Source organism: Capsicum annuum, chromosome 11 (genome assembly GCF_002878395.1).
Source record: "Capsicum annuum cultivar UCD-10X-F1 chromosome 11, UCD10Xv1.1, whole genome shotgun sequence".
Lineage (NCBI taxonomy): Eukaryota > Viridiplantae > Streptophyta > Magnoliopsida > Solanales > Solanaceae > Capsicum > Capsicum annuum.
In genome coordinates, this window is record NC_061121.1 from 232,448,874 (window position 1) to 232,463,385 (window position 14,512).

At 29.2% G+C, this 14,512-nt stretch overlaps 1 protein-coding gene across 1 annotated transcript; it reads right to left on the reverse strand.

Annotated features, from left to right (window-relative positions):
• Positions 1 to 10,362: 10,362 nt before the first annotated feature.
• On the reverse strand, positions 10,363 to 11,397 carry LOC107879356. Its single transcript, XM_047400293.1, has 2 exons — positions 11,086 to 11,397; positions 10,363 to 10,800 (listed from the first exon to the last, which is right to left on the reverse strand). Exons 1-2 carry the CDS (start codon positions 11,395 to 11,397, stop codon positions 10,363 to 10,365), a joined length of 750 nt encoding a protein of 249 aa, XP_047256249.1.
• Positions 11,398 to 14,512: the final 3,115 nt, after the last annotated feature.

The window sequence follows — 14,512 nt, forward strand, 5'->3', positions numbered from 1 at the left end:
TCTTTTTATTTTTTTTTAAATTTTATTTTCACTTTATTTTCTCTCTTATATTTCTCTTCTTTTTTCCTTTTTCGTTTTTTTGATTTTTTGTTTTCTTTTTTTCCTTTTTCGTATTTGAAGATAATTATCTTCATGATCTTCAAGATTTTAAAATAAAACATCATTATTGTCTTTCACTATCTTATGTCTCTGTCTTTGTTTTTTTGGTTAGTTTTTTTTTATCTTGTTTTTTTATCATTTTATTTTTTTATTTTAATTTCTTTTTTTTTCATTTCCACTTTATTTTCTCTCTTCTATTTCTTTTTTTTTTTCCCTTTTCGTTTTCTTTTTCCTTTCTCATATCTTTTTTTTTCTATTTTCGTTTTCTTCTTCTTCTTTTTTATTTTTTCTGTTTCTTTTTTATTTTATTTTTACACTTCTATTTCTCTTTCTTCCTTTTTTTTTTCTTTTTCACTTCTCTTTTTTTTATTTTTGTTTTTTCCCCTTTTTACTCTTCTATCTCCAACTTTTATTTTGAAAAGACAAATATGTATATCACATACACATATTCAAAAAACATATAAAATACATAGCCATACAGATCTGGATATGTATTTACGGTACAAAATATGCATATATATTTACGATATACATATCATATTCATATTAAACAGTAACAAAGATAACTATACTATATATTTTCATATGTATTTGCGAAATACAAAAGTAACTCATATAAAATAAGAATATACATATGGATCAGGTATGTATTCTAAAAATACATATGTAGAGCTATATGTATTTTATACGGTGTTGAATTTATTTTTGAACTGTACATACTATGTCATTTTAGAGGGTAACATGTGCACTTATTTGTTTTCTTTTACTGTTTAAGATATCTATCATGTATTTTTTTTTTTATTACCTTTATGTATATGTATATAATTGTCATTTTATTATAGAGATTTTGTGTCATATATATTTATATATACATGTGAGTCAGATATGTATTTCTATAAATACATATGCAGATATATGCATGTTTTTTTTACCGTAAATACATATGTAGATCTGTATGTTTATTTATTTTGTATATTTTTTGAACATGTATATATCATATAGATATTTGTCTTTTAAAATAAAAGATAAAGATAGAAGAGAAAAATAAAAAGTGAAAAAGGAAAAAAAAAAAGAAAAAGAAAGAGAAATAGAAACTAGAAATAGAAGTGTAAATATAAAAGTGAAAAAAAATAATTTTAAAAAGAAGAAGAAGAAGAAGAAAATGAAAAAAAAATATGAGAAAAGGAAAAAAATGAAAAAAATAATAAATAAATAAATAACGAAAAAGGAAAAAAAAAGAGGAGAAGTAGAAGAGAGAAAATAAAGTGAAAAAAAAATGGAAAAGAAAAAGAAATTAATATAAAAAAGATAAAAACAATGAAAAAACTAAAAAAATAAATAGTTAGAGATATAAGAGAATGATATTTTAAAATTTTGAAGATCATGAAAATAATAATCTTCATATTTGATTTTGATTTGGAAAAGGAATCTACTAGTATAAATAAGAGTTATTATGAGAATTTAATTAGATGGAATAATTATTCCTTATTTAACTCAACTAATTTGAGTAAAATAAAGACAGTAAATCTTGTTGTATATGTATTTATATAGCAATAGTTTACTTAAATACAAAATACAATTTGCTATTTTTCGTAATTATGAAACTGTTGCTATAAAAGTTTCAATTAAGGCTCTATAGTTGCTATTTCTGAAAGGAAAAAATATATATGTTAACATACTTAAGTACTTAATTACAAAAAATAGCAACACTTTTTCCTAATTACATTCTATAACATATGTAGCATTATTTTAAGTGATCCCTATTTTTTTGCTGCTTAAAATTTTTTATTGTGAGAAAATCCCCTTTTCACTCCTCCTTCATTATCTTTCCTTAATTTATTTTTTTCCCTATTTTTCCGCCATTAACCATCACTCTCTCCTCAATCTTATTGCATTTTGCACGATTCTTGCACGATCTGTGATAAGGATTTGCTTCTCATATTTCAGGTAATTAGGAATTGTATTTTGCATGTGAGCGATTTTTTTTTTTGCCTACTCTAATTTATCGAAAAATTAATTTTTAAGGGTTTTGTGTTTTAATGGATGAACACACTGCAAAAACACCTATAAACCGTGGTACAAGGAATATGAAATTAGTGTATGATGCATCATCATTTAGTCTTGGGTTAACTCAAGTAGATTTAGTAACTGTTGTTTCAAATCCTTTACAGTTGAGGAAATCTGGTATATCGAAAGAGATTAGGTCGAAGTTCTGTATCGACGAAGTGAAGATGACGGAAATTTTAAAAAGAAAAGGGTTGAAGAAAACTCCTTTTCCAAATGAACAAAAAACTAAAAAACAACTCAAGAAGAAAAGGAAATCTAAAGAAATTGAAGACAAGATTGAGAAATCTTATGATGAATCTGAAGAAGAAAGTGAGGAAGAGGTATTTTTTTTATTTTTAAATGTATTTTTTTTTTAATGTTCAAGTAATTATGTATTTTCTGTTATGATGATATTTAGGGATTATGTGAAAATATATTGTTGAAATTAACTACTCATTAATAGTATTTTGGATATATATTTTTCTAGTATAGGTGATATGTATTTTTAGTATAGTTGAATTGTATTTTTAGTATAGTTGAATAATTTTGACACATATATTTTTTTAGTGTAGTTGATATGCATATTGAGTATTTGTATTTTTTTTCAGTGTTTGTTGTATGTTTTACAATGTTAAAATACATATGCATGTTATTTTAGTTCAAATACCATAACAGTCTATTGTTTATATGTATTTTTAGTACATTTGATATGTATTTTTCAGTGTTGGTTGCATTTATGAGTTGATCAAAATACATATGCATTTTATTCATCTGAAATATATATGCATGTTATATATATATTTTTTTTTGATTGAATTTTGTTTACAGATTAAGAAGTGGTAGTTTTACTTTGTATAGGTGATGCGGGACGAAATATTCCTTGTCAGAAAACTTTCAAGATTTGCACCGCACATGTGCTTATATAGTGACAATGATATTTATGGAAGCATACGCGCAATTTTAAACAAGGAACAGTTTAAAAACTTTTGTGAGAATAACATTTTTGGTTATTTTATGAAGAAGAAGCAATGTGTAGTGCAAGCACAGTTGTGTAGATGTGTTATGACGCTTGAGGTGAAGGGTAGTTCTTCTTCTGGGATTATGATATCTGCTAATGACACCTCTCTTAGTTTTACTCCCATGAAATTTGCTATCATAACTGAATTGAATTGTGTGTCTAATAGGTATGACTTTACTTTTGATGAGGGTGTACCAAATAGGATGATTGAAAAGTATTTCAATGGGGTAGAAATTATACTGAAAAGGCAACTATTTTTAGCATTCACGGAGAAAGTATGGGGGGAGAATAATGATGAGGATGCTGAGAAATTGGCAATTCTGTATTTCCTACATTCATTTGTGTTGTCTAACATTGACACTGTTGTTATACTCCGTCTTCATTTTTATTTGGTAGATAGTGATAGATATAAGGATTTTCCATGGGGTTCTTTATCCTTTGAAGATCTGGCTAGAAGTTTGAACAACTGGCTGAAAGCTGGGGGCAAATTTTATTTGATTTAGGGAATGCCATTGGCTATTCAAGTGTGGCTATATGAGTGTTGTTCAAATGTCCCACCAAAGATTCCATTGAAGGTTGAGAATCGGATTTCCCGATTATTAAATCGGAAGACGATTGCACCTCGTCCACGTTATGAGTTTTTGATGAATGCTATGCTCAAGGACAATGGCAAGGTTTGTTGTGAACAAATATATATGCATTGATATGTACTGTATACATATATTCTATTTCATTTTCAATTCTTTAACATATTATTTAACATATTCATAGGTTGTGTTTAAGAACATAGAGCCAACTGAAATGGAAATGGCAAAGCTTGAAATACCAAAGAAGGATGCAACTGAAGATGAACGTTCAGTTGATTCTGACAATGACTTCCAGGATCCACCACCAAAGAAGATCAACGAACGTTCAAAGAAGAAACAGAAGGTGGATTCATCAACCCCAGTAGCGAAGAAACCTGCAGGAAAAAAGTAAGTGAATATTAATGACGCGCATACCCAAACGAGGACTCCACCTCATCGTGCTGCCAAGGCTGCTGTAGTGAAGACACCAGTATTCAAGCCAATTCCAGCACGACAGGCTTCTTTTTCAAAAACAAAGGAAGGGAAGAAAACAGCTAGGGTTATTTTTCCTCAGGTACAGTCAAAGACAGATAGTCATGTAGAGGAAGTAGCTGCGTCAAAGCGTGAGAGTCATGTTGATAAAGAAAAATTTATTTCTAAGAAAGTTTTTGATGCATTCCGCGAAGAGGTAATTTTTTTTGTCAAATATTTGTTTTACATTAAAAAATATGTGTTTAATGAATTTATATGAATACAGGTTCGTCAAGAGTTTAAAGGAGTTCGTGAAGAGTTTACTCGAATTCGTCAATTAGTGACGAAAAAGTTCAAAAAAATGGTCAAAGCAATTGAACATAGCAAGGTAAAAGTTTATTATTATATAATATCCACATTATTAAAAAAATATATATGCAGAGTATATGAAAAAATATATATGCAGTACATTGTCAAAAATACATATGAAGTTTACACAAAAAATACATATGATTTGATATATAAAAATACATATGAAATGTATTTTGTTTAATACACACATAGAGTTTGTAAAAAATACATATGCAGTATATTACTAAAAATACATATGGAGTTTATTCAAAAAATACATATTTATTTATTTTGAAAAAATACATATGCAATGTATTGCAAAATACATATGTTGTGTGTCAAGAAATATATTTTTCAATAGTATTTTTTTTCAGTGGGTTGCTATATACATATCAAGTGAAATCAAATAATAGTAGTTTATTCAAATCATACTTGTAGCAACAACATGAACATACAGAGGTTGAAGCACAACATGGATTATGCTGGTGTTGAAACATCACCACAACAATTCAGTCCTATTGTTGATCAAAATTTGGATGAGAATCAGGATGGTACAAAGGTAAAAAATAACGAAAATATTATTATTCTTTTGAGTGCAAAAATGTAATTACTTTTTTGTAGCAGTTATATGTTATTTTTTATATATAGTCCTGTATAAATATATACAACTAGATTTTTATTTTTTAAGTTGGTTTAATTTTTTTGATTGTTTGCAAAGGGTGCACTCATTTGCATCCAGATAAAACAAACATTCAAATTGATTCTCAATATTTAATCCATGATGAGCTTCTCCAAAGTATAAATTTGAATTATAATCTTTCCGAGAAGATTGTTCATCGCGATGATCGAGTATGTATAATGCATTGCACTTCAGTTTGTGTGATGTAAAAATCATAACAATCCATAAGACAGTTATATATTTTCTTTTATTTCTATTGCAGATTACTTATGAGAAATTGGATGATACAAATTTGTCTGATTCGCATTTACAATCCCAGATGAGTTGTTACCAAGTCTTAATGCATATCGAAGAGAAATCACCACGAGACATCCATTGACAACTTTGAAAGAAGAACAAATCGATGAACATTTTAATGATAAGAAGTCTGAGTTTGTTGTTCAAGAGCATTGTCAGGTATGTATTATGAATATATTTGAGGTTATGTGGGTTATTTTGGACATAAAAAATTAAATTTTTTTCCAATTTTGAAAAAAAATAAAGAGAACGTTGGTTCGAACTCTAAAGCAGACATGCACGGAGAGGTTGATGTTGGTACGGAGGAGCAAATTATGACAACTCCTAAAACACAAGACTTAACCATTGATGAAAAAAGGGATGAAACAGTTTTGCCTGATTCACAAGACACAATCCCTGATGACTTGCTTCCTACTTTGAATGTATACAGTAGTAAAAACATTATTGTTCATCCCTCTGCTAATCATGAAATTCAAACTCCTATTGCTAAGTTAAGGATTAGGCGACCATCCAAATTCAAAGAGTCACCTTACACGATGAAATTTGGTTCAGCTGCCGGTAAGTACAATTAGTTATATATTTAGTTTACAATGTAGCATGTTATGTAAATATTTTTTAATAATTACGTTTTTGTATTGCGTAACTATATAGAGAGCTCGGAAGGACACATACGTATATTCCCACAGAAACATCTATTTGTTTATCATCTGATTGATGGGATTGTGGATACGAAAATTGTCAACAAGTTTAGGGATTGAATTTTTGATGATTTAACATATACTTATTAACAACAAAAAACAGGAAGGGAAACACGGGTCATTACAAAAGGGAGAAATCAACCATTCTAATGATGCATTTCGAAATTGAGACCGTTGAAAATAAAAACTGATTCTACACAATGGGGTTCCCTGATCAGTCATGGACCGACTCGGTTAGTACTTTTTTTTTTTTAACAATGTTTTTTTTTTACATTTATAGCAGTAATTAAATTACATATTATGTTAGCAAATGCATATGCAGGTGCAAATATGTATTTTTCTATGTAATTTTTTATTATATAAGAAAGCATGTGATGCACTATAACTTACATATGTATTTTTATATAACATACACATGCTACATTTAGTATACAAATAGTTTGAATTTTATATTAATTTTTTGTGTTCTTACGTACTGCAGCATATTGATGTTTGCTTCTACTGCTTGAGGAAGAAGTCAAAGTATGACCCCAACATGTCTTACAAATTCAGCACAGTAGATTGCAACTTTATGAACATAATTAGCTCTCTCCATGATGTTTATTCTGCGGATGCTGAAAACCTTATGGCTGAAGGACATGTGGCACATGTTAATGAATACATAAATAGATTTCGTATGCATGCTGCTGTGCCATGGCATACTGTGGAAGACATTTATATTCCAGCAAATATAAAGGAAAAACATCATTAGGTGCTAGCAATTTTATCTTTCTCAGAGAGGTGCATATTCCTACATGATTCATATGAATCGTCTGGACATTATTCGACTGTTCTTGATGTCATTGAGAAATTAGCTGCGATTATCCCATTGTGTCTTGAACATTGTGATTTCTACGTTATGAAAGGAATTCATGTTGAAAACCATCCAAGATACAAAGACAAAGACTCCTCAGATATGTTTGATGTGTTATTTCAAGAGAATTTGCCTCAACAACCGAGCGGAAGCTTGTAAGTTATTTAATTTACATATAACAAAAATCTATTTTTTTTAAATATATATTTAAGCACATATGTATTTTTTTTATTTTTTATTTTTGTAGGAATTGTGGTGTCTATATGGTTACATATGCAGATGTCTTTCTTATGGTCACAAAATTCTTGCGACTGAGTTCGACCCCAATGCACTCCGTACAAGATATGCTGCAACTTTGTGGGATTATGGGACCAGAAAGCAAGAATTAAATGCTCATAGTGATGTTGAAGCACCTTTGAGGCCTCCAAGGCAAAGTAGAATAACTAGTGTAACTGAAGTTTTTGATGTATGATGACTGATGGTTTATGGATGTAGGAACTGATTATACAAACTAATTTTGATGTTTTGAAGTGGTTCTAATTGTAGATTATAATAGTACTAATTCAAGTTTAATATGAGTCTTTTATGTTGTTCTTCATTTTAGTGTGTGATTTTGTTGTAAAATACATATGTATTGTTCATATTATTCTGAAAATGCATATGCAGGAATTTTTATGCCTTCAAAATACATATCTTTTGTTTTTAGATGAAAAAAATACATATGCAATGTTATAACTAAATATTTTAAAAAATATTACATTTACAAATACATTTCAAAAGATGTATTTTGGTGTTGAGACTGTAGAAGACAAAAACTGATTCTATACGATGGGATTTGCAGATAAGACATGGACAGACTCGGTTAGTATATTATTTTGAAATGAAATTTTTTCCATTTCGTCTGTAACAATACTTAAAAATACATATTAGGTTACATTGCAATACATTTGGTTTAACGTGTATGTATTTTTAAGAATTCAAAGTATGATATATTATACTACATCAAATACTATTGCATATACTATGCAGATAACATTGTCTGCATGTAACTGAACTTTAAGAATGCAATTTTTGATACACAAGTCATCTACATTAATATAAAAAATTGCATATGTATTTTTTACTTGCATAGACTGTAATATTTAGAATACAATTTTTTTGAATGCTCTAAAGTTTGTCGTATTCACTAATGCAACATATTGATGTCTGCTTTTTCTACTTGAGGAAAAAGTCGAAGTATGGGTCGCACAGCTCGTACAAAAATGAGCCAAACAAAGCATACAAATACAGCACAGTTAACTGCAACTTTATGAACGTAATTAGATCGTTGAATGATGTATATTATATGGATGCTCAAAATCTTAAAGATGGAGGTCAGGAGCACCATCTTATGGAATACATCAATGGGTTCCGTATGCATGCCGCAGTGCCATGGCATACAGTCGAAGACACTTTTATTCCGATCAATATAAAGGAAAAACATCACTGGGTTCTCGCGATTTTATCATTTTCAGAGAGGTGTATATTCTTGTATGATTCATATGAATCCAGTGGTCATAATTCGGCTGTTCTTGCTGAGATCGAGAAAATAGCAAAGATTATTCCATTGTGTCTCCAAGCATGTGAGTTCTATATTAAGAAAGGGATTGATCATCAAAGCCATCCAAGATACAAAGACAAAGAATCCTCAGATATGTTTGATATTTTATTTCAAGATGATTTGCCTCAACAACCCAGTGGAAGCTTGTAAGTTTTGAAATTACATATACCAAAACTGTATCTTTGTACAAAATATATTTCACCATTTAATCAATTTTTTTTTGTAGGGACTGTGGTGTGTTTATGGTTATGTATGCAGAGTGCGTTTCTTATGGTCACAAAGTTATTGCGTCTGAGTTCGACCCCAACGCACTCCGTACAAGATACGCTGCACTTTTGTGGGATTATGGGATCCGAAAACAAGAAGCAAATGGCATTAGTGATGTCAAAGCACCCGTGAGGCCTGCAAGGCAAAGTAGAATAACTAGTGTCACTGAAGTTGTTGATGTATGATTGTTTATTGATTTTTGACTTTTTGTACTTTAGAAACTAGTTTATGGATGTAGGTTTTGATTGTACAGACTAATTATATGTTTTGAATTTGTTCATATTTTATGGAGTTCTACCTTTTACGGTGAGATTTTGTTAAAAAATACTTCTGTAGTTTTTATATTACATTTACAAATACATATATCGTATAAAAATACATATGCAGTGTTAAAATCAAATATTGCAAAAATACATATGGACCATTCCTAATATGTATTTTAGTATGTTATTGTTGTTCTTTAAAGTTTTTCACCACATTCCTATATTGTTAAATACAACATGTAGTATTAGATTTAAGGAGTTCAACATTTTACTGTGAGATTTAGTTAAAAAATACATATGTAGTTTTCATATTATCCTTAAAAATACATATGTAGTATAAATCAATTGTTATTCAGCAAAAAAATACATATGAAATATTAGAAACAAACACTTAAAAAATACAACTGCAACATACCTAATGTGCATTTTTTACTATATTTTCATTAACTATAATTATAAATTAGGATTTAAATTAAAGTGTAATTTGACATTTTAATGCAGATATTTAAAAAATATATATGCAGTGTTGATATTTTGCTATAAAATACATATGGATTATACGTTATAAATATTTCTCCAAAAAATACATATTTCGTGTTAATATAAAGATGTTGGAAAACACATATTGATCAAACCCAATATTTAATTTTAGATATGTGTTCATTTAAAATACTTATACTTGAGAATTTGAATTAAAGATAAATTTGAATTTTTCATGAAGTTATAGGTTTGTCTATAGTTACAAAATACATATGCAGTGATTATATTTTTTTTAAAAAATACATTTGTATTATACATCAAATGCATTTTTACAGTATAAATTCATATGCAGTAATAACATTATGCAATTCAAACATATATTTATATGTCACATATATTTAAAACTTTGAACAATTACGAATCATATACTTGTTTTGTTAATCAAAGTTACCACCTTTAACCTAACATATATTTACTTTGTCAAAAATACATATGAACTGCTGCTTAAAAATACATATGTAATGTACAGATTTTGAAACATATATAGCTCCATTATTCAGATATTACTGTCTTTAATTGTCAAATGATTCATAAATGGATTAACTAAACTGAATTAGTTCATCATTATAAAAAAGGAATTGTTTTTTAAGAAACAATACAAAGAAAGAAATGTATCATTTGCGACATTTCCTACAAGAGCGCCTATTATAACCCTTAGCCCCACAACCACCACATGAGTTGATATTCTTCTTTTCAGACATATCCCGGCCTGATTTTCTACGATCCTTCTTTGTAGGTATTCCTAGAGGTCTTTTGTATTTTGGAGGCAGTACTATTTCAGCAAGTGTGATCTCTGAAATTATCCAGTCATCACTGTGTGACAACGGGTAGATTGGAACATCATATGTCTTCAAAACTGTTTTTGGTTTAAACAAATCAGAACAGTATGACTCCTTCTCAAAATTCTTTTTCTCTAACACCGGACAAGCATGTGCACATGGTATCTCATCTATTTGAAAAGCATTATATGAGCATTTCTTTTCTTTGATGCAAACAATGAAGTGCTTTTGTTTGTCGTGTACCGTATATACATATTCTGTGGCTGGTACAACCTGACATAAAAATAAAAAAATATTTATGTAATAAAAATACATATGCAGAGTACATTTTTACAGAGCAGCCAAATACATATGCAGTTGTTAGTAATTTTCAATACAACAATATACATATGCAAAGCACATATTATGTATTTTAAATGTTCATATATTTTATGTTTTATATCTTTTCATTTATTTACAACTGCATGGAAAGTATTTTCACATTGATATTTTATGCATTTTATCCTTTCATATTTATGTTTCCATAATTAAAATTTTCACAAATCAAAAAGGTCATACTGTCATATGGGTACACAAAGCCTCGTTTTCACTAAGTATGTCATTAAACTTTCCAATGAGTGTTGTGAAGGTATATGAAGCCTCCTGCCTATTTGCACAATTCCATTTTGCAAACAGTAATCGAACTTCCTCAAGAAAGTCATAAATAGGCAGTTCTCCAGTTGATACAAGCACTCCATTTATTGACTTTGCAATGTTTGAAGTCAAAGTACATCCGCTGTGAACTGTTGCATACGACCTAGCCCACTTTTCGTAACTGGCCAATTCCAAATATAACTTCACCCTTATATCAGCTGCCTCAACTTTTTCCATTAACATGTGAAATTCTGACTTTGAATATGATTTGGCCATTGTATAAAATATCTCCGACAATGCATCGTATGATTTTCTGTAAAGTTTTTTCACATTACCCCATAGATGCCACATACATGCATAATGTGGAACATCTTCATACACATCACCAACAGCCTTTATGATGCTTGGATTCCTATCAGACACAACACACATGTTTTGTCTAACCCCGTACGCTTCCTTTAGATTCTTAAAGAACCACGTCCAAGATGCATCATTTTCAGAATCAAGCACACCATATGCCAAAGGAAATATATGACCTGTATACATAATTCATAATTTTCAGAATCAAGCACAACATATGCCAAAGAAAATATAGAACCTGCGCATATAAAAAAAATCTGCGCAGACCGATTTAAATACAGTTAGGAACTACATATGTATTTATTACAATATAGTTCAATTAAAATGTATATTTTATCTACCAGAAAGTGTATCAATTACATATAATAAAATTTACATCAACCTCACTATCAAACATAATCAATTTTACATGTTTCATTCAGAAAACTTTGAACATATATCTAATTATATACACATATGTATATATGAATTGGATATATATATTTTTCAACTCTACAACAGAAAGCCAAAAAAAAAAATACAACCAGTTATAGTAATTAAATGATACTAACCTGCTCCATCCGTTGTACATGCTGTTATAAATGCCCCAGTATACATTCCTCTCAGATGACTAGCATCAACAACTACGACTGGTCTACAATGATTGAATCCTTTAATGAATGCATGTAGAGCGATAAATACATACAAGAACGCATTATCATCTATCTTCTTCATTCTTATATGTGAATCCAGATAGGTAGTATTTAGAACATATAAGTATGATGGCAGTTTTCCATAAGATGCTGATGGCTTACCCCTCAATTCTTCTAAGGTTTTTTTCTTTGCCCTCCAACATAAAGTGTATGTCAAATCCATACCAAAATCTTTCTTCATGTCATTTTTTATTTCCGTCGCACTGTATTTTCTTTTGTGGTTTTTAAGTTTCTGTTTAACCATACCAGCTATCAACATACTAGTTGCATGCACCTTTGGATAGATATTGTCCTTCACCGGACATGTATGTTGAGGTCTGAATTCTCTTATTCTAAACATTCCTGTTTCTCCTATTCCTGATGCACGCATTAAAAACTCACAGTTTCTTGATTTGCAAAACAATATATACCTGCACGCAACATAATTTATTACATTAAAAATACATATCCAAACTAATATTAAACAAGACCTGAGAGATATAGAATGTACGTACGTTTTCTTACTTGACCTTTTACTGCGCGTTTGAAACTTCTCCCTAATTGAATAGTCCTTCATGACTGACTTTAAAATTCTTTTTCACAAGTAAACCTGGTCTTCCTCAACATACTTATGATGTAGGTCTGAGATAATCACCTCAACAGGATCCATCTCAAAAACATCTAAAGCTTCTGTATTTTCATAAATCGACAAAACTCCTTCATTTGTTGTATTTATCATTGTTTTCAAGTTGTTACAGTTGATTCCTCTTTCAGCAACACATATAGATAAACTTGCCAAGTTACTCCCTACAACTTTATCCAAAATGCTTACATATAAAGGAAGAAAATTCATGTCTTGTATCAACTTTTTCTGCAATATAACCACTTTTAAACCCATATCATTATGTATTTCTATCTGCCCTACATTAGGAGTGATTTGATATTCCACTAGAATACGTTTGATGGTTAAATCCACACTTAAGTGAGATGCCAAAATATCGTGCAGCTCAACGAATGTGGCTGATGTGCTCAACAGTATAACATCAGTGACATATTCTTCGAAGTTCTTTTCGTACATCCATCGACCAGAGTGCTTCACAAGGACTAGTATGCTTCCCATTTCTAAAATACAAAATACACAAACTATTTGATCAAACGGAAGTAAAACAGGCACCAAACATATTATCACATATACACTTATACTCTCAAATTCCCACAAGCAAAACAATAATACATATGTAGTGTTTACATATATCGCATATAAAATACATATGCAGTGTTAAAACTAAGCATATCAAAAAAATACATCTGGAGCATAACTAATTTGTAATTTGATATGTTACATACCAATTTATCAAATATCCCTTCTTATAACACGCACTTTTCAGGTTTACGTGCAAACAAAGATACACAACCAACATCTCAATTAAAAAAATACATACACACAAGATTACCTTAAACTAAAATATTTTTGTAAATATACATTTATATATCAAAATTCCTACAACAAAACAAAAAATACATATGCACCATTACCATTAACAATATCAATAATACATATGCAGTGTTATCATTAAACACATCAAAAATACATATGGACGAAGATATTTTATACTTTTATCTGGGTTCATAGAATAACGTCAACTTCAACAGAAACATTCGTTCAATCAATTATCTAGTATTTCAAAAAAAAAAAATGAATGTATTTCAATTCGAAAGTTGTTTACAATTATTCTATTGTTAAAACAATCAATATAACAACAAACGATCATAAAAAATAGAGTCGAATACTAATTTTTTTTCCATTGAAACAACTTTAAAGATGAAATTTGCAACAGATACTTGAATTTCAATTTTACTGCTGTCTTGATTATAACTATAATTTGTTTTACAATTTTTTCACATACAAATTAACGACGACAACCAAAACTTGATAAGCACATCAGTAATGGTAAAAAAAAAGTGAACTGAATAGCAATAATGGTTACGTACCTTGAACAACAATAATGGTTGAATTTTCAACTGACATTTGAATTCAAACAAATATAATAGATGAATCAACAATTGAATTTGATTCAATCAAATAACTGATTCGTTTTGCAATTGCTATTAATTTCGCATAAGAATCAGTTTAATTTGATTAAGCAATACAGGGTTGGTTTAGAAGAAATTGAAAAAAAAAATGCAGCTGTTAATGGTAAAAACTGAAATTTGAATTATTTGATTATAACGGATGTCACGTTTTGTAAGTTTTTTAAATGGAAAAGGAATCAACATATTTACTTGATTGGTAATTATACCATATATAGCTCAACTAATTT